This window comes from Bactrocera neohumeralis, chromosome 2 (assembly GCF_024586455.1).
Source record: "Bactrocera neohumeralis isolate Rockhampton chromosome 2, APGP_CSIRO_Bneo_wtdbg2-racon-allhic-juicebox.fasta_v2, whole genome shotgun sequence".
Classification (NCBI taxonomy): domain Eukaryota; kingdom Metazoa; phylum Arthropoda; class Insecta; order Diptera; family Tephritidae; genus Bactrocera; species Bactrocera neohumeralis.
Genome location: NC_065919.1, coordinates 52,907,711 through 52,931,644, shown reverse-complemented (window position 1 = coordinate 52,931,644; position 23,934 = coordinate 52,907,711). Strand labels below are relative to the sequence as shown.

Genomic DNA, 23,934 nt, shown 5'->3' with positions numbered 1-23,934 from the left:
AAAAGTATAATTGATAAAATCAAAGTTGGGCAACTCTGAGACATACAGCTGTTTTCTGTTTACATTGGTCCAATAATAAACAAATCTGTATTGGTATAGGCGGCATTTGTATGTTCAAAGCAAAGCTTAGAAACGCAAACCTTAAAAAAATATAGAAAAAAGCAAAATTTCGATTTATTGTCTCATTAATGGATGATGGTAAATGTAGGGCAACCGTCCTATTAAAGTCCGAAATTATATATGTGCAGTGAAAATCACCATTACGAACAGTTCTCATAGCCGGACATTTCTCATAACTGGGCAAATTTGATAGAATGCAATTCTTATAAATACGTTCCAATGACCGGACATTGATAAAAATGTGTAAAGAACATTTTGTGGTTCCCATTCTTGTTTTAAATTCTTATCAATTTATGGATTTATGCGACAATTAAATTGACTTGCACTGGCGCCGCCTGGTTCGCTGTGGCTAAACGGAAACTATTGGGGTAATTGGCATTCATTCACTTCTGGCCGATATTGGCTTTCATTTAGCTTCAGCAGCAGCTTGCAGCTTCTGTCTTTATGAATACAATTTAAACACACGTTTTTCATGTTCCCATATCTGGCTAGCTCCCATATCCGAACAAAAAATTCACTGTCCATAGTTAAGTCTCCCACCAAAATAAGCGAAAATACTTTTGAAATTGCCACATAAATTCTACTGGGTAGTTAACATTACTTGTCATAATGATCAAGACAAAGAAAAACCAAACCTTGTCATCCAAGCATCTACATACGTGAAAAAGTATACAATGGTTGGATATAAATCATGAAAGTTTTTAAAACTGTAGAATAAACCTGGCGATTTCGATATCAGGGATAGACAAATATTAGATATGATTAGAAATTTATACATTTATTTACTCAAATTAAAATTTTTTACATATATCAATGCGTGTATATTTTTCTAGCAGATATATATTTAAATCTTAAATATAGATTAACCTAGGATATAGTGACAGTTAAAAGCCATAATGAAATTAAAACATACGTGCACATAAATGATCACATTAATATTGGATACATATGTATGTATTTGTTGCATTCTCTAGAGGAATAACATCAATATCAAATAATAGGCATCTTTGCTCCTAATTAATGATGGAAAATAAACAATTCAATAATTTTTTGGTTGAATTATTGACATGTTGTGACCTAAGTTTCTTCAGGTAAAATAATATTTCTCCTCTGTTGAATTCGTAGGGTTCGTTGAGCTTTTTGGACTTTCTTGAAATGTTCCAACAATATTTCAAAGTCAATGTTGCTTTGATGTTGCAGTGATTTATTTTCATTTCTGTTGATATATATTAAATGATAAATATGCATTAGCTTTTAAATTAAGTGTATACTTACATTGGTGTTTGGCCCCAATAATTTGGCACACATTGCAAACGGTTTTTTAATAAGTGGAAAGCATCGGTTTGCGGCAAAAGCATAAGAATACCAAAAAGTGCATGTGCCAAATGTTGAGCATCTGCACAATTATTTGATTTTGAAACCAGAGTTAACCGCAATGCTGTAAATGCAAATATATTAAGAATCAATTATAATTATAAATTATTTTTGTTAGTCTTGGTGAAAGTATGCTTCAATATACTTACGTGCAAAAATTGGTGATTCTATCAGCTGTACCAGTTTGTCCAATTCGTTCAATATATCCAAAGTTATCTCTACGTCACCGCTAAAATTATTGCAAATTGAATGGTATGCAGGTATATATAATTAGTACGTTTTCAGCTAACTTGCTGAAAATTTTATTAAATATCAATCTTACTTACAACAATACTACCAATTGCGATACATGTTGATAACTTTGGGTTAACAAACAAAGGGATAGTGTGGATACAGGACAATGTGCCCAACTTTTGTAAAGGCATTTAAATAAATTTGCGGAATGTTCATTTGTAATGTCTCGTAACGAGTTACGTAGTTCAAACAATTCAGGTGATGTCAAGAGTATCATATTGAGTAAACGGACCATTGTTGATGCAAATTTAATAACTTCTTCATCAATGATTTCAGAAAACGTGCGATATATATATTCAGCGTTTAGCAATACACACAACTGTCTGCAATACAATATTAAATCACGTAAAATTATGAATAAAACAGAAGCATGTAACAAAAAATATTACCTAATTATAAGGCTGGCACGACTGTCCAAAAACTTCTTTTCCTCACTGAACAAGTTGAGCAAACTTAGAAGGAATTTTCGGTAATGAGCTTTATTGAAATCTCTTGACTCTATTTTAACGAACGAACGAAAAAATTAAAATGCGATGCTGGATAAGTATTTAAATTAACATAATTCCAAAAGTGCTTACCACCATTATGTGTTGAATTCAAAATTTTGGCCAAAACTGAGAGACATTGCAATACAACTTCATCGGAATTATCTGATAGTATGCCCAGTAAATTAGCACCTAAACTGCTTGCATGTGGTGACATCTAAATTAAAAAATTTATTAAATTGTTTATATGGGGAGTTTATACACAAACCTCGTTGGGGAAATGTGTAAATAGATGATGAATCCATTTCAATACAGCAATTTTCGTGTGCACCGAATTATGTGTTAAATACTGCGACAAAACTTCCATAACAGAACGTAAATCTATTTTTTCAATATTTTTTGACTTGTGTTCCTTTGATGAAATCAATGACATCATCGAGTTGTTCACAGAAACAGCACATTCTTTGATATCTGTGAATTTGTAATTATAGTAAAGAATGGTAAGGTAAAAATTGAATTATTGTTAATACTTTTCTTAGATTCCACGTTGTACTCTAGACACGGTAATATCGCAGTAAATATTCCACTAGCATGCGGCAAAACATTTGGTCCAAATGTTTGTACAAATTCACGTATCCATGTTATAGCAATTGACTATTATTCATATATACACAAATAACTAAAATAATTACCAAAAATAACAAATATGTTTTTCATTTTATATACCTTAATGAGTTCATTAGTAGATTGAGCATGAATAATTAGTATGTTTATTGTGTCCTCCATTCGCACCGAAGTAGAATCATATCGGATGGATTTTAAAAACTGACTTAAAGTAGTTTCACACCTAATAAAAATACAAAAAAAAATCGTACTAACAACCTAATAATCTAAAGAAAATATGTACATACATTCGTTGAATTTCTAATGTGTTGTCCTCTAACATTGTAAAAAGTCCATCCAAAATGTCAGTTAAATATATTAACATATTTATTTCGGGAACTGCGTTCAAAATTGAAATCCACGATATAACATATTGCCTTGCAAATGAGTTGTTTACGTAAATACGTTCCTTAAGAAGTGGTATAAATGCCTCTAGATTGAAAATTTGTGAAGACTCAGTTACGATATCCTAAAATGATGCAAATTCGCTGATTATTACAGATTTTCAATACAATTGTGCACTGATTACCTTAAGCAACCGATCAAGCAACTCACTACCGTCTTTAACCATTTGATCTGAATCCGTCACTAATCGTGATAATGCCGAGAATAAGTCTGGGAAAAATGGTATAATAGCAGCTCTAGCTACCTTAACAACATTGTATAAGGATTCGCATGCGAAATAGCGGACTCGAACGTCTGGATCACTAAGACAGTTTAAAATGGGCGTAACCAGTTCCCCTACATACCGTTCGGAATCCTATAAAATGTTAATTAATAGTAAAGGGAACTATTATTCATATTCATTATGACTCACTTTTCCTAATCCTAGGCTTGTTGCAGCAAGCCCAATTAAGCCCCCTTTACGCCGATTGGGATCACGAGATATCGCAAATTGATTTGAGAGAACATCTATAAGTTTACGTATCTGTACCGTATTATTTTTCGTATTAAATTCTGTCACCATTCTGCAATAAAAGGTAGAGCAAGCGTTCAGTAAAAATAACTATATGTGTGTAAACAACATTTTTAAAATACTTTTCGATTTCCTGTGAAGCAACTTTACGCTTCTCATAAGCCTTGTCCGCCAGGGCCTTGGCACAACTTTCGCTCAATGGTGCATATTGTGATTCCATTTCTTCTGGTAGTAACTTATTTATAGAATTTATCTGATTATTAAAAAGAATTCAACTCCGCAAATTTTGTTACAGTAGGATTGTCGCAGTAAAAAAAACCTTCTACATTAACAGTGTTGCCAACATATTAATATTAAATAATTTTCCTAAAAGTTGACTAGAAAAGAGAAAATGCCATCTTACGCACGATTAATAATTTTGAAGTTACCAGAAAACAATACAGGACGGACGAATGGATTTGAAATTCTCATATAGTTACTCAATTATAAAAAGAATATATTACTTTTAAAAGTTTGTCGTAATCGCTTGGGTGATTTCAGACTACTGCTATAGTCGTAAATTAGAAAAATGGCAATCCCAGTATTAATTTATTAGAAGCGTTCCCAAAATTTTATTGTTTTAAATTTAAAATATTTACAATAAAATTATTCACAAACTATGGAACACTAATGAAGATTCCTTTTTATTCATAGTGTAATTAACAATCTACTTTAGCACATATATATTAATTTTATATTATATATATTTCATATAAAAAATGTTTTAACAAAACTTTTTTAAGAATAAAAAACACATTGGTTAATACGAATCACCTCATTTTAATTTGTTATATTTTTATTTTACATTTTATTGTTTATGTTTTATTTCACGGTTCACAGATTTGGTTGGTACCAAACTATTTTACCACTACGACAACCTGCGACCAGTAGTGGTTCACGGGGACTAAATCTTGTACTCAAAACTATATCAGAATGAGCTCGAATTATCTTAATCTCTGACAATGGCTGAGCCTGTCTTTTTGAACTGGAGTAATTGCTGTGATGTGGATAAACTGAGCAATCTTTAGAGAATCCGAGTAGTCGTACCCCTGTTGCATATGGTGAGCAAATAATACGACCATCAGATGAAAAGCAAGGTTCCTTTATGAATGTTTTTTCCTTGTTCAATTCCTTGATATAGTATGTCAACTTTTTGGGGTTTTGGAAGATTTTTCCTTCAGACTGGTTACCAGATGCTCTTGGAGTTGCTGGTGATATTTCGGTTGGTAGGTGATGAGCTACATTTGACGAATTAATGCGAGGAGTCGATTCATCACTTGAAGAACCACTATCATCACTGCTTTCGCGTGTTTCAAATCCTCGAATAAATCGAAATCCCGAATTTCTAGACATAGGCAGTGTTGATGACGATGCACTGTTTAATCCACCAGCAGGCAACACTCCGCTGCTAATTGCATAAACAAAGTTGTAGACATTCGTCGAGTTGGTTTCTCTATCTCGGTTCTGTCGTGAAGCACGATCTTGCATAGTTACCTCGGCCGCCCAAATATCTGGGACAAATGTATTTGCTGCATTATTATTACTGTTCGAACTATTATCTGCATTACCAGCACCAGCACTTCCCGATGGTGTACCTGCATTACGAGCTATAAACTGGTCAAAGGGCATGACTGCCGGTGAATCTTCTGACCCACGGGACTGAGTTGGTAATCTATTACCGCGTGTTCTACGGTTAATACTAAAAACTACATCATCGTTTGTTTCACTTCTTCCAGCTGCAGTTTGACTTGATTCAGTTTCATTATCATCTTTATCTGTATCAGGTTCACGCTTCCGTTTTCGTTTATTAGTGTCATTAGTTCGTTTCTTTATGCTCTCAGTTACATCATCTGACTCCTCTTCCATATCATGCACTGTCAACCATTCCGTAAGACCATCATAACTTATATTTCGACTAAGGAAACAGTGTCCCTTGGGATGAACCTTAATTAAGTAAAATAGTTAATACTTATATTTCAATATATATATGAAAATAATATATGTACCTCTAAAGCGAGTATAACTTCAGCATCATTATCTTTTGGGAAATCTGTAACAAGTTCCACTCTATTCTTTTTCTGTTTTTTAGAAAACACGTGATCGAATTTGGCTGCTTGAGGTATATACTGTTTTCCCATTTGCATTAGTCTATATATAATTGGCTGTAGAAAAAATTAATAATGATATTGAAATTTACGCGAATGTCTAAATGTAGAAATTCACTTACTCGAAAACCACACAAATCTTTGTGTAAAGTTGTTAAGTCTAAATCATGTATGGTCATTATATAGCCGCCTGTTGTACACAATACAAGTTTTGAGCCATCAGGGGTTATCCGACATCTCATTAAGCCACTTGTATGAAAAACTTTTTGGTATATAAGTCCTTGTTCAGTATATGAATTTATATCCCATGTAAATATACTTCCATCAAACGCTGATGTTACCAGCAAGTTATCCTTTTTCGAGTACTCTATACTTTTCACCCAATTTGAGTGTCCTTGGAGGCTGCGCATTTTAGTTTTTAAGAATCGCAAATCCCATAAAGCAACTGTAGTATCATCTGAGCAAGTGGCGAAGTGCCGACTATTAAGGAATCTGAAAAATATTTTTTCTCAATTTAGCTTTCAAAATGAATTGTACCAATGTCTTACCTGATGCAGTTTACGTTTGACGTATGCGCGTCCATTATTCGTTGAGTGGTCTGTCTGCTGACTACATCAAACAATACTATAGCCTTTCTTTCACAAGCAGCAACCAACAAGCCCCTTTTAATGAAAATAATTATTATACATACATTTTATTATAAAATATAATCAATAACACACCCTTCCGGAGAGAACTCCATATTGAACACGCCACCAACATTTAATGTTTCGCTATTAGGTTTGCTATATTTGTCATTCCACTGATATAAAGGACGCATAGATTGGTAAACTTGTGGCATGATAAAGTCTTGATCAGCTTGACTACGTAGGAGACCATTTTCACGCCGTAATAGCCAACTATGAAAACTCATTTTAGATAGTTTGTTTATAATTACTCTTTAGTTATGCAAAATTTTTATGTTTTATCACTTTTTATCAACTTTGTGCAATTCATCTAAAAGCGCCAAGTACTTAAGAGAATTTGATGAAAATTTCGTAAAATTTACGCTTAATATACAATTTTTGAAACTGCAATCCTTTTTCGCGTCTTAATCACTTTTCATCAGCTGTGTGCTATACATTCACAATTTTATTTAGGAAATACAATTTTGCATTCTACAATGCTTCTTCTTTATCAGATGTCGAAGCAACGAACGAAAGCGATATACCCCGCACGTTCAAGGTCAACAAGCAAGTTTTAATTTAAATACTTACAAAATAAGGCATTTAAATTATGTAATAATTTTAGACGTAAGTTTTGTAAACTACTTGTAGGGATATTTATTTATGGCATTACGTTTTTGACAGCGCGCTAAGATGTAAAGTTGGCTGCAGAAAACGAAGAAATTGTAATTTTTCTGAAAAATATGTATGTTGTACAAATGGATATAAGAATTATTAATAAATAATTTGTTTAGCTTTTTATTTCTTTTGTACTAGTTTAAGAATTTGATTGCGAGTTTGACGTTAATTGCTGATTTACGCAGCTCAACCCCTTTATTTATGCCAGTTAACTATTAAGTGACGTCACTCATTTTAATTTGCAATCACGTAGTCATACATACGGCTGTTACGTTCTACGTGGAGACCAATCGAGGCATTATACAAATAGTTATCGATAAAGAAAATATTTCCCACAGAAAACAATACGCAGAAAAGAAAATAATCCATTCCTTCAAAATTTATTTATTAAATACTGAATTTTAATTGAAGTTACATAGAACCGAAAGGAAGGAGAAGGTTTTAGTTAAAATGGTTGTTCCCGTTCCGAATCCAACTAAGGACTTGATTCTCAAGCTTATGGCTGAAAAGGAAGCAATGGAATCGAAAATATCCGATTATGGAAATATTTTGGTAAATGTAAGTTTATCTTTCATTTATTAACTCTATTCATTTTAAAGTGTTTGTATATATGTATGTACATATATTATTTTTACAGAATGCTAATGTGGGGATGGATGGACCCTTGGTTGATGCAGAAGGATTTCCACGGAACGATATTGATGTTTATCAAGTGCGACAGGCGCGTCAACAGATAATCTGTCTTCAAAATGATTATAAGTCACTGATGAAAGAAATAGAAAAGCAAATGCATAAATTGCATTCCGAGGCAGCGGAAAGTCAAACACAATTGTTGTCAACCAATACAGCCACCTTACGATTGGAAGATGATAATGAAGTGCCAAATACCAGCATGTCGTCAGCATCGGTGGAGCCACCAAAGAAAGTTATAGTAAAAATAAATATGATAAGTCCTGGATCGCCGGCTGAAGAGGCTGTAAGTTATGAGAAACATAATATCGTTAAACACCATTATTCATACTCTAATATCTTCCAGGGTTTGCGAGTAGATGACGAGATATTGGAATTTGGCACCATTAATTCCAGAAACTTCCAAAACAATCTGACCCAAATTGGCGACCTGGTGCGTCACATGCAAAATAAAAGGGTTCCTTTGAATGTACTACGTATGGGGCAACACTTAGATATGATACTTATACCTAAATCGTGGAGTGGCCGAGGTCTATTGGGTTGTAATATTATACTAGCCGATCCTTAAGGGTTTAAAGATTATATTACTTATCTAAAACATTTTTATTATATATCTATAATTTTTTTTTAATACATCTACAGAACTTAAAATTTACATTGATCTATTACACGAATATATACAATTTACTGTGATAACAACTTCGACGGTTTATGCCAAAGACTAAATTCACATTAATAATTGGAAGTTGAAATAGAACAAAATCTATTTGTACGGAACACTTTTGTCAAAATTCACATTAGTTTTGCAATATTGCATTCAACAAATTTTTTACATACATATATAAAAGCAAGTACATTTAAATAACCGCGGCTAAGTTTAAAAAAAATTTTGCTGATATGAAAAGGTTTTACAAACAATTTTTCGTATGCGTTTTGAAATTCGATTTTTATATACATATGTGGAGCTTTTTATTAAAAATTCTTGAAGAACTGCGCCATTTTATGATTAGTATTCAAGTGTCAACCTGCACCTAGGTTAGGAGTTAAAAGTTATGTTATTAAATGATTCTAATTTTCTCGATGCATATAGTCCTGCAGTTCGAGTCGCCGTTATTTTATCTTCTTTCCGATAACGATCAACGTATGTATATAATACCTCCTTGTCGCAAATTCTTCGGTTATATGCAATTACATTTTTGTAAAATGCTGTGAATAGTTTGCGTTTTTCTTTATTTACTCAACAAATGCACTTGGTGCAAGATTTTTCATATCCGGCAGTGTTCATTGCTCAATTGACTTACAATTTAAACAATTGTCGGAGTGTACAACAAGCATTTGGGGGATGAAGAATGATTTGACAGATTGTTCTTAGTTGCTATTCAGCCAAAGAGACCATCTCGCTCTCCTAGCAACAGCATCATCATCGACAGCACCATTCGCGAGGAGCAATATGGTATGCTGTGCTCACAGGACATACATTAAATTCGATTTAGTAATTTTGAGTAGTCAAAGCGCGGACATACGCTTACAAAGGTAAAAACGATAGTCGGCGCGATGTGACACGACGGCAAGAAAAATTCTAAAGTATTAATAAAATATTTATTCATATATAAAATATTTTGAGCACAAATGAAGTTACATTTTTTTTTAAATTAATTTCAACTAATTAATGTGGACAGTCCAGGCTTATATATGAGTTAAATTTTTGTTTTACTATATACCATATCTAGTTCTCTTCCATAATCAAATTTGTTCATGCCAAACGAATAATAAAACGAAGTGAAAATTACGAAATGGTGTTCGCACAATTTAGCTGAAATAAATGTTGCTTTCAAATCGAAGTGTTTTAAAATATATTAATTTAAAATAAAATTATAAAATTAATGAAAATAATTGGGTTATGTATAGTGCAATCCGATTAAAAGTTTGCGTAGGATTATCCTTTTACAAAAGTAGATGCAAATGTATACGAATATATAGTAGTGTGCAATTTTACACATACATAAAATACATGCGCCTAAATGTATGTACCCATTTGCTTAGGAGTTTCATGTGAAAACAAATATTTGAGCCGCATAAATATTAAATTTACAAAGTGTGTTGTGAATAGGTGAAGATTATTTTAAACATATACATATGTATATCTTCGAACATATTATTTAGATCTGACCACTATAGCATTCAGCTATATGTAACTGCTATACAAACTGACCGATCAAAATCAAGTCCTTGTAAGGCACACATTTTATTTGACAAATTATTTTCACGAAATTTTACACAGTTTATTGCCAAAGGCAAGACCACAATCTCCGAATCAATTGCTCAGATAGGGTCACTTTAGCATATAGCTACTATTTAAACTGACCGATTGAAATCAAAACAAAGAGCTACCCTTTGGTGCTACATACATATATGAAAAGCACCTGTGAAGCGTATTATAGCTTCTACGCAGCTGAAGTCAAAGTTTTTTTTTGCAACTATTTTTTAAATAAAAGGTTTTGAAATAAATAATAAAGCAACAAATGAAAATGTTGTTCCCACTAGTTATAATACATATGCTTATTCCATTTGTATTGTATTAGGCTTATTGTTGTTATTGTTTTGCTACATACATACATATGTACATATGTATGTAAATGTCTTCACAAGTATATATGTATTCGTTTATGTGCTAAACATGCATATACCTGTCACTTCGCCATACAAATCAAATGCTACTAAGATGCTACTGAGAGCAGAGATTTTACACTCAAATCCAGCGGCAAGAGAGTAACTTTTCATCATTTGTTCAGCCATTAAGGACATGATGCGATTGTCGGCACCATGCCTTCGTGAGTCCTTTGCTCAAAGACGTTTGTCGGGATAAAGTACACAAGTGTGCGGTTTCCAATATGTTTATGTGACTGTAACTATATGAAATCAGACAGACAAGCAAAAAGCAGGCAGGCATTTGGCGAAGTAGCTCATGCAGTAAATATGTGGCAAAGTTTGTTGGAAACATGTGCACTCGGTGGTTTGGTGTCCTTTTCGAAGGATTTCTCGCAAAACTGTTATTTAAATATATTCTATTTAATAACATCTAAGTGGTTGATTTCCGTTACGACTTTATAATAAAAGTCACTGTGTGCACGGATATGCATACCTACATATATATATCCATTCTAATAAAAAGGAATAAAAAAGTTAAGCGAAAAAATTAAATTAAGCGTGTAATATATACAATTTCCTTGTTGTAAATACATGTATGTATGCATGCATGCATGTGTGAATAATTAAAATGGTCCACGGCTGTTACATGGCAAGGCTACATAATTTCGACACTACTGGTACTGTGCCTTTTGCCACTAAGATTAACAGCAGTGATATCGTTACTAAAATACTAACAAACATCAGGCGCAACTGTGTTGAAACTTTACGTAGCTTCGCTGCAATGTGGCAAATTCGCCGTCATACAGCTGCACAAGTGATTTGTATAAATGTGACGTATATTTAGTTGCGTTTTGTAAGGCGTATACTTTGTTAACCTCGTATTCGCTTAAAAATAACACAAGGTCATCGTAGAGTGCAACGTAAATAGTTTCATTATCCTTCTGGGCGGCAGTTATACGAAAGTTACATTATTTTCTATTTTCAATTCTTTTAAAGGCAAATGCGCCACATAAATATAATATTAGATTCTTGTAATTGCATGAATTACAATTAATTTTCCATTTATTTTCGGTTAGTTTTAAATCTATGTATATCGTATGGTGTCCATCTACCATAGTTAGATTAAGAGATTTCATATGTACCACCTAATCAAGTTTGACCCGGACTGGTATGATTATGTAAACCCTTAATATCGTCTTCAAAATAGACTTCTGAGCAAATACAAGCATGCTAACGCTTAATAGATTTTTCCATACACTTGTTATAAGCTTCGGATGGATGCCTTGCACGAGTTATGGGTTTTCCGGTTTCGACGATTTTAAAGCAGTGTTTGCGCACGCGCGGTTATATATGGACTAGACCGGAGCAAATTTGATCACTTGTCAATAATTCGGCTTATCAAAGATTTGTGACCTTTATCCCTTCTGCAGGTAGTCGATGTAGATCACACCTGGCGAATACCACCTTGGTCATCACCTTTCTGGCCAATACAAAAATGTTTGTCTGAAGTAAAGCCAAGTTTTGTGGGAGGTCAAGAACCGTTACAGTAACTTCTACGGATTGCGCTTAAACACCGACGAATACTGCTGTGTGGTGGTGGTCTCGGCTGCACTTCTCTGGAGGGAACAAATGCGCACATATCGCGCCGACAGCTTTCACATGCATAATATTTCATGCTCACCGAAGTGTTGTCTTAATAAATCTATTGATTGATGCAAAGTGTGGGACGTGGCGCCGTCTTGTTGAAACCAAATGTCGCCTAAATCATTTCAGGCATCAAACGGTAGGTTATCAAGGCGCGATAACGGTCGCCATTGACGGTTACATTCTCACCTACATCATTTTTGATAAAATATGGATTCGACCGGCCCACAAATCACATCAAATCGTCGTTTTTTCTGAATGAAATGGCAACTCTTGAATCTCTTTAGGTTGCTTTGTCCCAAATGCGGCAATTTTGATTGTTTACTACATACCCATTCAGCCAGAAATAGGCCTCATTGCTGAACAAAATTTGGCTCAAAAACGTCGGATCTACTTGGAACTTTTCAAGAGCCCATAGAGCAAAGCGATGTCACTTGCAAAGCGTATTCAGTACTTTCACAAGTTATATATGAATGCTGGGTTTGAGTATAGGTGACGGTGTTGCGAATAGGATTATGTCGACCTTAAGTTGAGCAAATCGCGCGAAATACATTCTTTACAGAACGTGAATTTTCGTAATAAAGTTGAACGATTTGTAAACGTTGTTCAGGCATAAGTCTTTCCAGGATGAAATCCAAACAATACTGAACAATACTTGACACGACTCACGAGTGATCCGTCAAAAAAGTCTTTTAAAAAAGTACCTCTGCTTGGATCACACGTTATTTGATCCATTCTGTAGTTACAAATGTTGTGTTATTCCTCACGAGTAGGTTAAGTGAGTCCTCAAAAAGATTCTGAAAAATAGAAAATCAGACGATTTAAGGCAATTGGACATGGATATGAGAGAATTTTATAAGCAATGTCAAGAATAACTGAAATAAAGTGTATAAATTCGATGCCACAACAGGGTTCACGTAAACGTAACGGACCCCTACACGACGGATTTACATATACACTTCATTTTTTTTACACATTATTTATTTTATACTTGTGGATTATCTTGAAAATAAGTTCTTACATTGTTTTTTATGAGAAAATGCATTTTTTCTTGAAGACTTGTGCAAAAAGAAAAACATGTGTTCACAAAAGTATTTTATTTTTCAATCTCTAGAGCTAAGTGCCAAAAACTGTACACTAAAATTGTTTAAAGTGGGTTCATTTATATAGTTCAAGATTCAGATATAAAGAAAAAATATTTAATTAAAGCATTAAAAAAGAAGAAAAGATAGTAATAATTAATAACAATTCAACATTAAATATCGAAAATTCTTTAATCATACTGTTGAGACAGCTTCGTACACATAGTGACATAATCGGATAATTGTTATATTCACAATAACAACAACATAATTCAGCTGTCAATGAGTATATAAAGAGATCCTGTGCAATATTATAAATTTTTTGCATATATCGCTACTCACAAATAAAACTAATAAACAAACTTACATATTACATATAATTGCTACGGGTTTTGAATGCGCTTGGCGCTCAGCGTTTCGACGGTGCCAAGCAATGTATTTTCAATATTCAAATAGGAAATACAAGTATTCATTATAATCGCAATGATAATGAAGCTAAAAATAAAACTTCGCCTAAATGAAGAATGAAGAAACAAAATGTTCGCACGATATCCTTGATCGTGTGCACATTTACATATTTACTAGTTGGCGCTGCTGTATTTGACTCGCTCGAATCGGAAACGGAAAAGCGGCGCTGGGAAGCACTGCAAGGTGAGTATTAATATTTTAGTCACAACTTTATGCTTAGCAACTGTAAATAAGCTCAGCTGTAGGAAAACGCGACTATCTATATACATACATATGTATGCACAGACATACCCATGCATACACACATATATACAAATCCTGCCTGTTTACATGCATAGATAAATTGGCAAAGCGACAAACGCAAGTGGCCCACTTTTAGAAGCACATTAAATAAAGTATGTGCTTGAGCTAAGGTGCTCTCATGCATGAGAGGGTTACGAATACATTGACACACATTTATTTACATTTATGCATCCGGCTAGTCACTTACATGTACGACGTGTTTGTAAATTTCTCGTGCACTTTTGTACGAGTGGCTTTTTGAACAGATTTTGTTAGTTGACTTTGTTGACGTCAATTGATAACGAACGAATTTATATCGATGGCAATTATTAAAGTACATAACATCTTAAAGGATGGCATCCAACGGTGATACGAAGCTTATTTAGATGTGACATCGACCAATATTGTCGGCAGTTTAGTTTTTGGTTTTACATGCGCATTGTGTAATAGCATTTTACAATTAACGGTTGGTTGGAAGTCTGACGTCCCTTCATTCATGCAGCAAATATAATAACATAAGCAAAAACAGTTATATTGAATTACATTTTTTAAATGTTAATAGTTGAGTAACGGTATTTTTATCCAGTTTAATGTATGTGAAATTCCATATCGTGGGGTTTACAGGACCAAATTTGCTATAAACAGTGTTACAGTTTTGGAAACATGTATATTATACTATAACTACACATTCCTTTAATACCAAGACTAGGTGAAATCAGAACAGATCTTCCTCTAACCCTTATATACCTAATACTTTCATAAAATCGGTTTATATGTTGCCTAATCCTTTTATATATTATATAATGATTTCCGCCCTTCTGCCTTATTGGTTATACAATTTCTTTAAACAAAAGAAAATCTTTAAAACAAATCTGCAAAGAAAGCTCACCATATTTCGATTTTGAAAAACTCGAGGACCGAGTTTTGAAAACCCGAACAGGGTTTAATAAGTTTGCCACGACCACACATAGGGAGACATCGTAGATCCTATAAAATATAGTACAGTTTGGCGCAAGAATCGTGCTACAAAAACAAATCGTAATAACTTTTTTTTGTGTGGGTAATCACCTTACTTTTTTTATTTGCTTATTTAAATTTTTTAAAAATTAATGCTTTTAATCCGGAAAAGAGGGCTTGGATATGCAGTCCGTCATTTCGGTCCAGAGGGAATTCGGAATTTTGGCTGAACTTCCTCGAGTAAACACGTTTGTCAAGTCTGGAAGTATAGCAAGAAGACCGTATTATCGAGATCCGTATATTTGTTTTAAAAAAACGATCGCGGCTGTTGCATCGTAAATTCACGCAAATCCCAGAGTTCCGACTCGCAACTGATCGGCGAAATTTGTAGTTAGCAGACGGTCATTATTCGGCTGGAATTTTGTTATAAAATTATTGAAATGGCCGAAGAAGACAATAATTTGATAAACCAGAATGAATCACTGTGTGGTGCGAAGTTTCAATAAGGAGTATTGTCGGACCATACTTCTTCGAAGAAAACGGTGTAATGGACACCGTTATTCAAAGATGTTGAACGAGTTTTTCATCCAGAACTGGGCCGGAGACGTATCCTTCTCAAAAGAGTTAGGTTTTTAGCAAGATGGAGCAACTTCACATATAGTCAGACCGGTTCTTGTGGAGCTCCAACGAAAATTTGAAAACAAATTAATACATATCAAGAAACTCCATTTTCCGCAGGCCCCTAAGGTTAGCTGACCTGACTGCACCAGACTTTTTTATGGGATTATGTCAAGCAAGAGGTGTACAAAACCCAGAAATCGGACTGAATTGATGCAGTTCATTAAATCTATAATTGAAGCAATCCTTCCTTCAACTTAGGCCATAATGAATATGTTTTTAATTAGGTGTCGCATATGCGTGGCTGAGCATGGAGGTCATTTACGATCCATAATTTAATTATAGCGCCACGAGCTGAATCGATTTAGTCATGTCTGTCAGTATATAAGGGAATAGGACCAGCTTTCATTTTTGAAATATCGATCTGAAAATTTGAACATGTCCTTTTTTCTGCAAAAAGCTGTTCATTTGTCAAACCGACCACTGTAGTATTCAGTTGCCATATAAACTGACTGATCATAATGAAGTCCTTGTATGGAAAACTTTTTTATTTGACGAGATGTCTCATCTAATTTTGACATACATTTTTGTCCAAGACAACGTTACGATCTCCGAACAAATTGTTCAGAACGGACCACTATATCATATCGCTGTCATACAAACTGACTGATCAAAATAAAGTTTTTGCATATAAAATTTTTTGTTTAATTGTGAAGGGTTTTATATCTTAAGTGCCACCGACGTTAAGCTTTTTTTCTTGTTATTTACTTACTTTAAGTTTTTTCATCTAAATTTCCACAATTACGGGTTGTTCGCTTCAACTAAAGAACTCTTGATACGCGGAGAGTTTAAATTTAGATATTTAGGAAGAATTAGTTTGCTCTTGCTTTCGAAACAAGGATAATATTATAAACTGTATAAATAAACAGCAGAAGATTAACAACGTGAAAAGGACTTTAGAAAAGAGTAGTTGGAGCTTCTGTGATTATTTGGGCATAAAGCAAATATAATTACATCAGAAGGTTCCCCAGAAACTTTAACATAATATATAAATATATTAAATAAATTAGTATGTATAATATTTTCAAAGCCATATTTCAATTCTGCTTCTTACTTTTTAGCTGTGGAAGATATGATTATACGAAAATACAATATTTCACAAGAGGACTTCAAAGTGATGGAGACAGTTGTGCTTAAGTCAGAACCACACAAAGCTGGTCAACAATGGAAATTCACTGGTGCATTTTACTATGCAACAACAGTGTTGACGACTATCGGTTACGGCCATTCCACGCCAAGCACAATCGGTGGCAAACTCTTCACAATGTGCTATGCAATTGTGGGGATACCATTGGGCCTTGTGATGTTCCAAAGTATTGGAGAAAGAGTGAATAGACTGAGCAGGTTAATTGCCTATTAAATACAAAATATATTTACAAATAACATGCATATTTCTATCTGCCATGTATTTGCAAATTTAATTGTGAAATTTTTTCTTTTACATTTTGCTTACGTTTTTTATTCAATGCAGCTATGTTATACAAGCAGTGAGGAAGTCACTACGTTGTAAACGAACTGCAGCTTCTGAAGTAGATTTAATATGCGTTGTGACAACGCTGAGCTCTTTAACGATAGCTGGTGGTGCTGCGGCTTTTTCACGCTACGAAGGTTGGAGCTATTTCGATTCAGTATATTACTGCTTTATTACTTTAACTACAATAGGTGAGTGTTCCTGCCATTAATGTGCTGTAAAAGTTTTCGAAATGAAATTAGCAGTTTACATACATTCATATGTGTATAAATGCATTTGTTTTTCATGTAGGTTTTGGAGATATGGTAGCTTTACAAAAAGATAATGCACTCAACAACAAACCGCAATATGTGATGTTCGCATTGATATTCATATTGTTCGGTTTGGCAATTGTTGCCGCCTCGCTGAATCTGCTAGTATTGCGGTTTGTTACAATGAATACGGAGGATGAACGAAGGGATGAAGCACAAGCTATGCAGGTGCAGAATCATTTTAATACTACTAATTTACTTTTATACATTAGTAAATATGATTTTTCAATGATACTTTAACAATTTTTCTATCAAAACTTTGAAATCTTTTAATATTTTATTATTGATGTTGAATTCCTATAGAATTAAATAAACCCTTTACGTTTTTTTCAAACTTGAACAAATTAAAAAAAGGCAAATTCGAAATATATTAGGCTAAATGAGTGTGGCATAAGGTTTTTAAATTGCTTTATTTATTTAAATCTCGTGGGAAGAGAATTCGTTGATATAATCTAAAAAAAACAGCATAAATTAAAACTGCTAAAAGTTTAACCAACTAATTTAAAGCTCTTTCTAAGGTGTTTCCATAAATTCTTACAACAGTAAAGACTTATATTTTCTATAATTTAATAACAACTAAATATTATATATATACATATGTAGCTTACGACTTGTTCTTTTATAAAAAGGATTTTCCGTTTGAGTAAAAAGTAATTTTCATATTTCAAAATGGTGGAAACTTGATGGAGATTCATAGTCTCATAATAACAAAAACAGTTACGATTGTCGCTTTTCTTATTAAGTGAAATTATGTTTTTTATATGATCATATTATATTCTTTAACTTAAAAAAAAGCAAAATTGCTGGTGCCACACCAAACTATTTTGCGGGTATTCGCACGGGCAAGTACACCTTCCACGCCTTCTCCACAGCACTCCATAATTGCTTCGTATTTGACTGATTCACTTCCCTACAACATCTTTGACCTCTGCACAAAGATTATCAATTGGATTAAGGTCCGGTGACTGAGCCGGTCAACCCATAACCTCAACTCCATTTTGAGCAAACCAATTTTTTGCCAACCTGCTGGTATGTTTGGGGTCGTTATTTTGGTTATCTTGTTGATAGACCCATTTCAACGCCATTTTCCATTCAGCATGTGGTAGCTTACTCTGCTCCATTATTTCAATGTACAATTTCGTATCCATGTTTTCTTTAATTCAAAATAACGGACCTGTACCATAGTAAGAGAAGCACCCCCATACATTGATTTTGGCACCTCCATGTTTTACCGTCCGTGAAACATATTTAGGATCAAATGAAGCGTTTACTGGCCTTCGTACATACTGTCGGCGTCCTCGGGAACCAAATAAAACAATTTTTGTTTCATCGGACTACAATATATTGCGCCATTTTTCGACTGACCAATACAGGTGCTCTTCCGCAAATTGAACTCTGTCCTGCACAGTTCGGGGTTTAAGTAATGGCACCTTTCTTGGGTTCCTACCATAGAGTTTAGCTGCTATTAACTATTTTCTTATTGTTGAAGCAGTGACACTAAGGTTAAACTTATCTTTAATTTTTTTTGGGGATTAAATTGGTTTTTCTCGGGCCAAAGCCACAACTTTCCTCAACTGTGTCCGCGAAAGAGCTTCTTTTCGCCCCTTTGTTTCGGGATTTTGTTTCCATTTTTTGCAGTCGCAATCATTTTGGCAGAACATCCGAGCAAATCTTCGATAAACTTGTAAGATCTTCCTTCCGTCAACATTTTTTAATGAGATTTTGTTCTTCCTTAGAACAATGTTTGGCTCGGCCCATTTTTACAAAAGAAACATATTTTAAAATTTAAAGAGCGATCTATTTTCCAATGAAGTGTTCTTTGAATTAACATTAATTAAAATTTTCGCATTTCAATCAAATACTTTGAAACAATATGATTATTTCCTATGCACTGCTATTTTAAATCACAGCAAAAAACAAATACGTAGCATAAAAAATAACGGGATTCCAAGAATGTGATAACTGTATCAAAAAACAATTTAAACCCAGAGTTGCAATATTTGGGCCCTTGTTCTGGCAAAAAAAAAAATTAAATGAGTAGAATTATTTAAGTGTAAAACGAATATTGTTATAATTTTCACAAGCCACTGCTGTTATTTCGAACGCAGTTGTACATACCATATATCTTCTCATTTAAGTGAGCTAATATTTTGGTTAAATAGAAGAGACTAAGTTCCTATGAAAAAAATCATTAAAGGCTTATGCATGTAATTAAATTAAAATTGATCCTTCATTTACTATGCACGATTTACATAAATACTTTCATATACACCAACACTTACAAAGAAAATTTACACTATACCAGAATTGAAAAGTTAACCAAGAACTAAAAAAAAAATTAATTTTTTCTGAGAAAATTAAGTAGTGGAATTTTCAGAATAATGCATACAGTGATTTTTCAAAAAATAAAATTGAGTTTTTCTTAAAATTTTTTATATTTTCTAATTTGCAACTTTCAATTACCGCTTTATATTTTTGAAAGAATTATATCTATCATTAATGCACAGGTATGAATCATTACTACTATTAAAATTTGGCACTTTATTGCATGCCAATGCTTTAAATCGTTTTTTCATGATCATATTGAAATATTTTTATTAAACGAATCGTTAGAATTTGCACAATTTAAATTTTTAAACTAAAAAGTTTATTTTTTGATTTCAATGAAAACGATAATAAATGTAAAAAAATATGTTTTCTTTTAATTTTCTTTACAAAAATGTATATTGGACCACGAACAATACAATAGTTTATAACCAAGTCCAATATTTGGACAAAAGAGGTGATTGCGGTATTCAATTAAAAATTAAAACAATTGTTTAATAATCAATAAACATAAAAATACAATATTTTCTAATACTTACTTAAGCCCGAGACTCTAATTTCTATACCTGCCTACAAGTGCAAAACAAAAACAGAAAGAAGAAATAACAAATTACTGTATATTATAGCGACATAAACATAATAACTCCTTTCAAAAATACAATGAAAAACTATTTTATTTATTCTGGTTTAAAATATCAACACTATGTAACATTGAACAAGGAATATAAAGCAACTCAAAAAATATCAGTCACAAATTTATTTAATTCTATATAAAATATAGTGTTTAATAAAGTTGTGAAAAATTGAAAATTTAATTTATCGTAATTAGTTAAAAAAGAAATCGTAACAGTTTGATTTTCAATTAGGTCAACTTTGTATTCCCTGTCTCAAAGGCTCAAGCTGTCCAAATTTCAGAAACACATTTTTTTTATTTCTCCTAATATGCCAAACATACTCACAAATTTTAATTACTAATAAGCCCGGTTTCGTCAACATTTTTCAGGCTTTACAAGTTGCTGTTAAATTAGAAGGTGACGTCATTACAGCAAATGGCTCCATTTTAAGTGGATATGAAGGTCATGAAGTTCAGTCAAATAGTAGTGGCTCAACTACATCCATGTGTTCATGTAGCTGTGCACGTTTTAGTGCAAATCGTCATAAAACGTGAGTACATTCGTCTTGCAGTTGTTTATTATTAAGGCATTTTAATTTATATATCCTTTATAATTTTTATATATATGAAAGGCATCAATACAAAGCGCGTCGTTCACCCTCGCATATACGTCATTTATTGCCGGAAGTTGTACCAATGCAGGACTTAAGCTACGATACACACAGCCTCAATGCCGACGGGCTCGATATCGTGGATACATCATCAGTCTCGCCTTCGAAACCACACAGACAATTACTCAAACGCAATGTATCGCTACTATCTTTTCGTATTTAAAATACAATTACTATTAATGAAAATAATTTAAGTATTATAGGTACATACATTAATTAGTAGGTATGCTTAAATACAATAATTTTTTAATCGCCGGTAATTAAAGCTTTTCACAATGCTTTGTTGTGTGCTACGTACAGGCGGTACCGCTGGGTATGTGGTATACATGTTTAAACATTTATAAATAGTTGTTGGGTCGCTACAATCAATCTGAAGTGTGCCTGCAGAGTAGACGTTCGAAGCCGAGCAAAGCGCATAGCTGGCGAAAGCGGTAAATCAGCACAGGCACCCGCGAGTTGACGCTGATCAAAATTGCAGCCGAAACTGATCAATGCGAGAAACCAGTTTTGAAGGGTTTTCCGGCGCTGACTTGCGTGTTACATATGTAGTTCATTTGTATATCGGTATGGTGATCTCAAATTTTGCTTACAAGGAATTACCATGAATGTGATAGAACAATATTTAGTATATCCGTTATTAATATTTTCAAGGCCAAATTTAAAACGAAATTTCCCAATTTATTTATTAAATATCCGCTATTAATATTTTCAAGGCCATCTATCGTGATGTAATAAATATCCCTTTTTTCCGCCCTATTTTTTAGATTTTTCTCACAAAACATTCATGAATTAACTGTATATCTTACTTTAAATACAATTATATTCGAACTAACTTCCGAGGAAACAGAACAGGACAGTATAATAGCAAAGAACGCGCTGAATCTTACATCCACTGTGCGATACCTAAAATTGATAAGCGCTGATCGAAATCAGTTTTGCGCTCGATTCGCATTTGAGCGTCCACTTCGCAGGCACCCTAATGCAGATTACATTATGCACTTTTCTGCGCTTCATTTGCGAATATGTATGTATGTAAATATTAAAGAAAATCTTAAAGAAAATACTTATAATTAGTTAGGTAGGTGTAAAGCTTAGCGAAAGCCTATCAATTAATAGATTTCCGTAATATTAGCAATTCAGATATTAAGAACTTTTGCTTATCTTAAAGGCTAAGGGGATTCCGCGCTTTATTATTAAGCCCATTAAAAGATTTTTAACTTTTTATTTTAGACTTTGGTTATTAAAATCTTTCAAAATGAGTTGCAATGCTAAGTAATTAAAACATTTTAATTTTTTTCTAAATACATACATACAAAAATACTAGAAATATTAAGCCATCAGTATCTTTCTTTAATTTACAAAAATATGAGAACAGTATGCACTATCTATGTAGTTAGCTAAACGCGGTCATTTGTATTATTTCTTTGCACAGACACAGCAATAATTTCAATGAATTTGATGATTGATGAAAAAGGACCTAATTAGGAGAATCACATGATAACCTATAAAATCTCACATAAATTCATGTTTGTTACAAAAGAATCAGTGGCGTAGCTAGGGGGGGCGAAGGGGGCCGTCGCCCCGGGCGCAACGTCTTGGGGGCAGCAACACGATCTTCGCTGTTTTTTAATATTCAGAAAAATACTTCAACAAATTTTTTTAAATAAAAAAAAAATTAATTTTTACTCGAATACTCTTCAGCCTTTGAATTTGTCTTATATCTTTTGGCTTATATCTCTCTTAAAAATAGTGATAGAATGCATAAAGATACACTTTTCTAGCTTTGTCTAGCGACGTGTCATTTTCACAGTTACCCTATGCTTTGAATGTAACAAATACTTTTATTTCTCCAAATTTTCAAAAATGGTATTTAAAAACTCCAATTCGGGCAAAAATTCCTGCAAATTGTGTCAAAAGTGTACAAGATATAGGGCGAAAATGAGTTTTTTCTATGGCTTTTTATAAGATGTCTTGTAAATTTACTATCAATTTCCTCTAAAACCGTATTGTGAGAATTTTGGAACTTCAGAATTTGCGTGGCTTCTAGTTCCTAAATTTTATATACTTAATTATCGAAGATATTTTGTAAAAATTCAATTTTGTTCGAACCACCTCATGAAACTTGTAGGTAGGTAGATAAAGGGGGGGGCGGCAAAACATCCTTGGCCCCGTCCGCCCGAAGTTGTAGCTACGCCACTGAAAAGAAAGTACATACTACAGGGGCCTCCAAAAATCTTTAATATTAGTATGGTTAACCAGATCAAAATGTTACTCTAAAAAGGTTACAGAGAGGTTTGATCATTTATAAGTAGTTTTTTTTAATCATGTACATTTAAGAGTGTCCAATGATAATTATAATTCTCACAACAGCCGCTTTTAAGTCGCCGGAAATGCTGTTACTTTGGCGATCTAAAACTGTTTAGGTCGGTAAGTAGTAACAACTTTTGTACGAAAGTTACAGCTTCGCCAGATTACATTTTTTAATATGAGCGTTTTTTTGAATATGTACATATAAAAAATCATTCAGATAAGCCCATAAATGACTTGACACCTCCAAGTTTTATATACACCACATACAGTATGTCAACTATTTGATCACATACATTTCCAAAAACACTCTATTTCGTTCTTTTTTATTTAAATAAACTTTTGAGTAAAAGAGATAAGTACACTAAGTAGGCCTATGCAAGCGCAGTTAGTAAGTGCGGAATTACCCAAAATATGCCGTTACTTTTCAGAGAATATTTACAAATG

At 33.3% G+C, this 23,934-nt stretch overlaps 4 protein-coding genes across 6 annotated transcripts; 2 read left to right on the top strand and 2 right to left on the bottom strand.

Moving 5' to 3' along the window:
• Positions 1-872: 872 nt before the first annotated feature.
• Positions 873-4,180, bottom strand: LOC126761608 (protein VAC14 homolog). The gene is made up of 13 exons (XM_050477934.1): positions 3,975-4,180; positions 3,754-3,904; positions 3,466-3,696; positions 3,185-3,405; positions 3,000-3,120; positions 2,804-2,927; positions 2,542-2,744; positions 2,367-2,490; positions 2,178-2,286; positions 1,821-2,111; positions 1,644-1,723; positions 1,396-1,558; positions 873-1,336 (listed from the first exon to the last, which is right to left on the bottom strand). The coding sequence occupies exons 1-13, from the start codon at positions 4,070-4,072 to the stop codon at positions 1,198-1,200; spliced, it is 2,055 nt and encodes a 684-aa protein (XP_050333891.1). The 5' UTR covers positions 4,073-4,180; the 3' UTR covers positions 873-1,197.
• Positions 4,181-4,651: 471 nt separating this feature from the next.
• Positions 4,652-7,116, bottom strand: LOC126761163 (DDB1- and CUL4-associated factor 10 homolog). The gene is made up of 5 exons (XM_050477123.1): positions 6,719-7,116; positions 6,545-6,658; positions 6,119-6,488; positions 5,898-6,053; positions 4,652-5,835 (listed from the first exon to the last, which is right to left on the bottom strand). The coding sequence occupies exons 1-5, from the start codon at positions 6,907-6,909 to the stop codon at positions 4,726-4,728; spliced, it is 1,941 nt and encodes a 646-aa protein (XP_050333080.1). The 5' UTR covers positions 6,910-7,116; the 3' UTR covers positions 4,652-4,725.
• Positions 7,117-7,632: 516 nt separating this feature from the next.
• On the top strand, positions 7,633-8,684 carry LOC126753434 (26S proteasome non-ATPase regulatory subunit 9). Of its 2 annotated transcripts, none has more exons than XM_050465007.1 (3): positions 7,633-7,891; positions 7,977-8,315; positions 8,376-8,684. In XM_050465007.1, the coding sequence occupies exons 1-3, from the start codon at positions 7,790-7,792 to the stop codon at positions 8,595-8,597; spliced, it is 663 nt and encodes a 220-aa protein (XP_050320964.1). In that variant the 5' UTR covers positions 7,633-7,789; the 3' UTR covers positions 8,598-8,684. The 2 variants fall into 2 exon arrangements, with proteins under 2 accessions (XP_050320964.1, XP_050320894.1); XM_050464937.1 differs by having other exon boundaries at positions 7,638-7,897.
• Positions 8,685-9,333: 649 nt separating this feature from the next.
• On the top strand, positions 9,334-23,754 carry LOC126753326 (two pore potassium channel protein sup-9). 2 transcript variants are annotated; one of them, XM_050464721.1, is made up of 8 exons: positions 9,334-9,613; positions 13,437-14,055; positions 16,851-17,133; positions 17,261-17,451; positions 17,552-17,739; positions 20,321-20,353; positions 20,900-21,060; positions 21,142-23,754. In XM_050464721.1, the coding sequence occupies exons 2-8, from the start codon at positions 13,929-13,931 to the stop codon at positions 21,341-21,343; spliced, it is 1,185 nt and encodes a 394-aa protein (XP_050320678.1). In that variant the 5' UTR covers positions 9,334-9,613; positions 13,437-13,928; the 3' UTR covers positions 21,344-23,754. The 2 variants fall into 2 exon arrangements, with proteins under 2 accessions (XP_050320678.1, XP_050320760.1); XM_050464803.1 differs by lacking the exon at positions 20,321-20,353.
• The last annotated feature ends 180 nt before the right edge of the window (positions 23,755-23,934 follow it).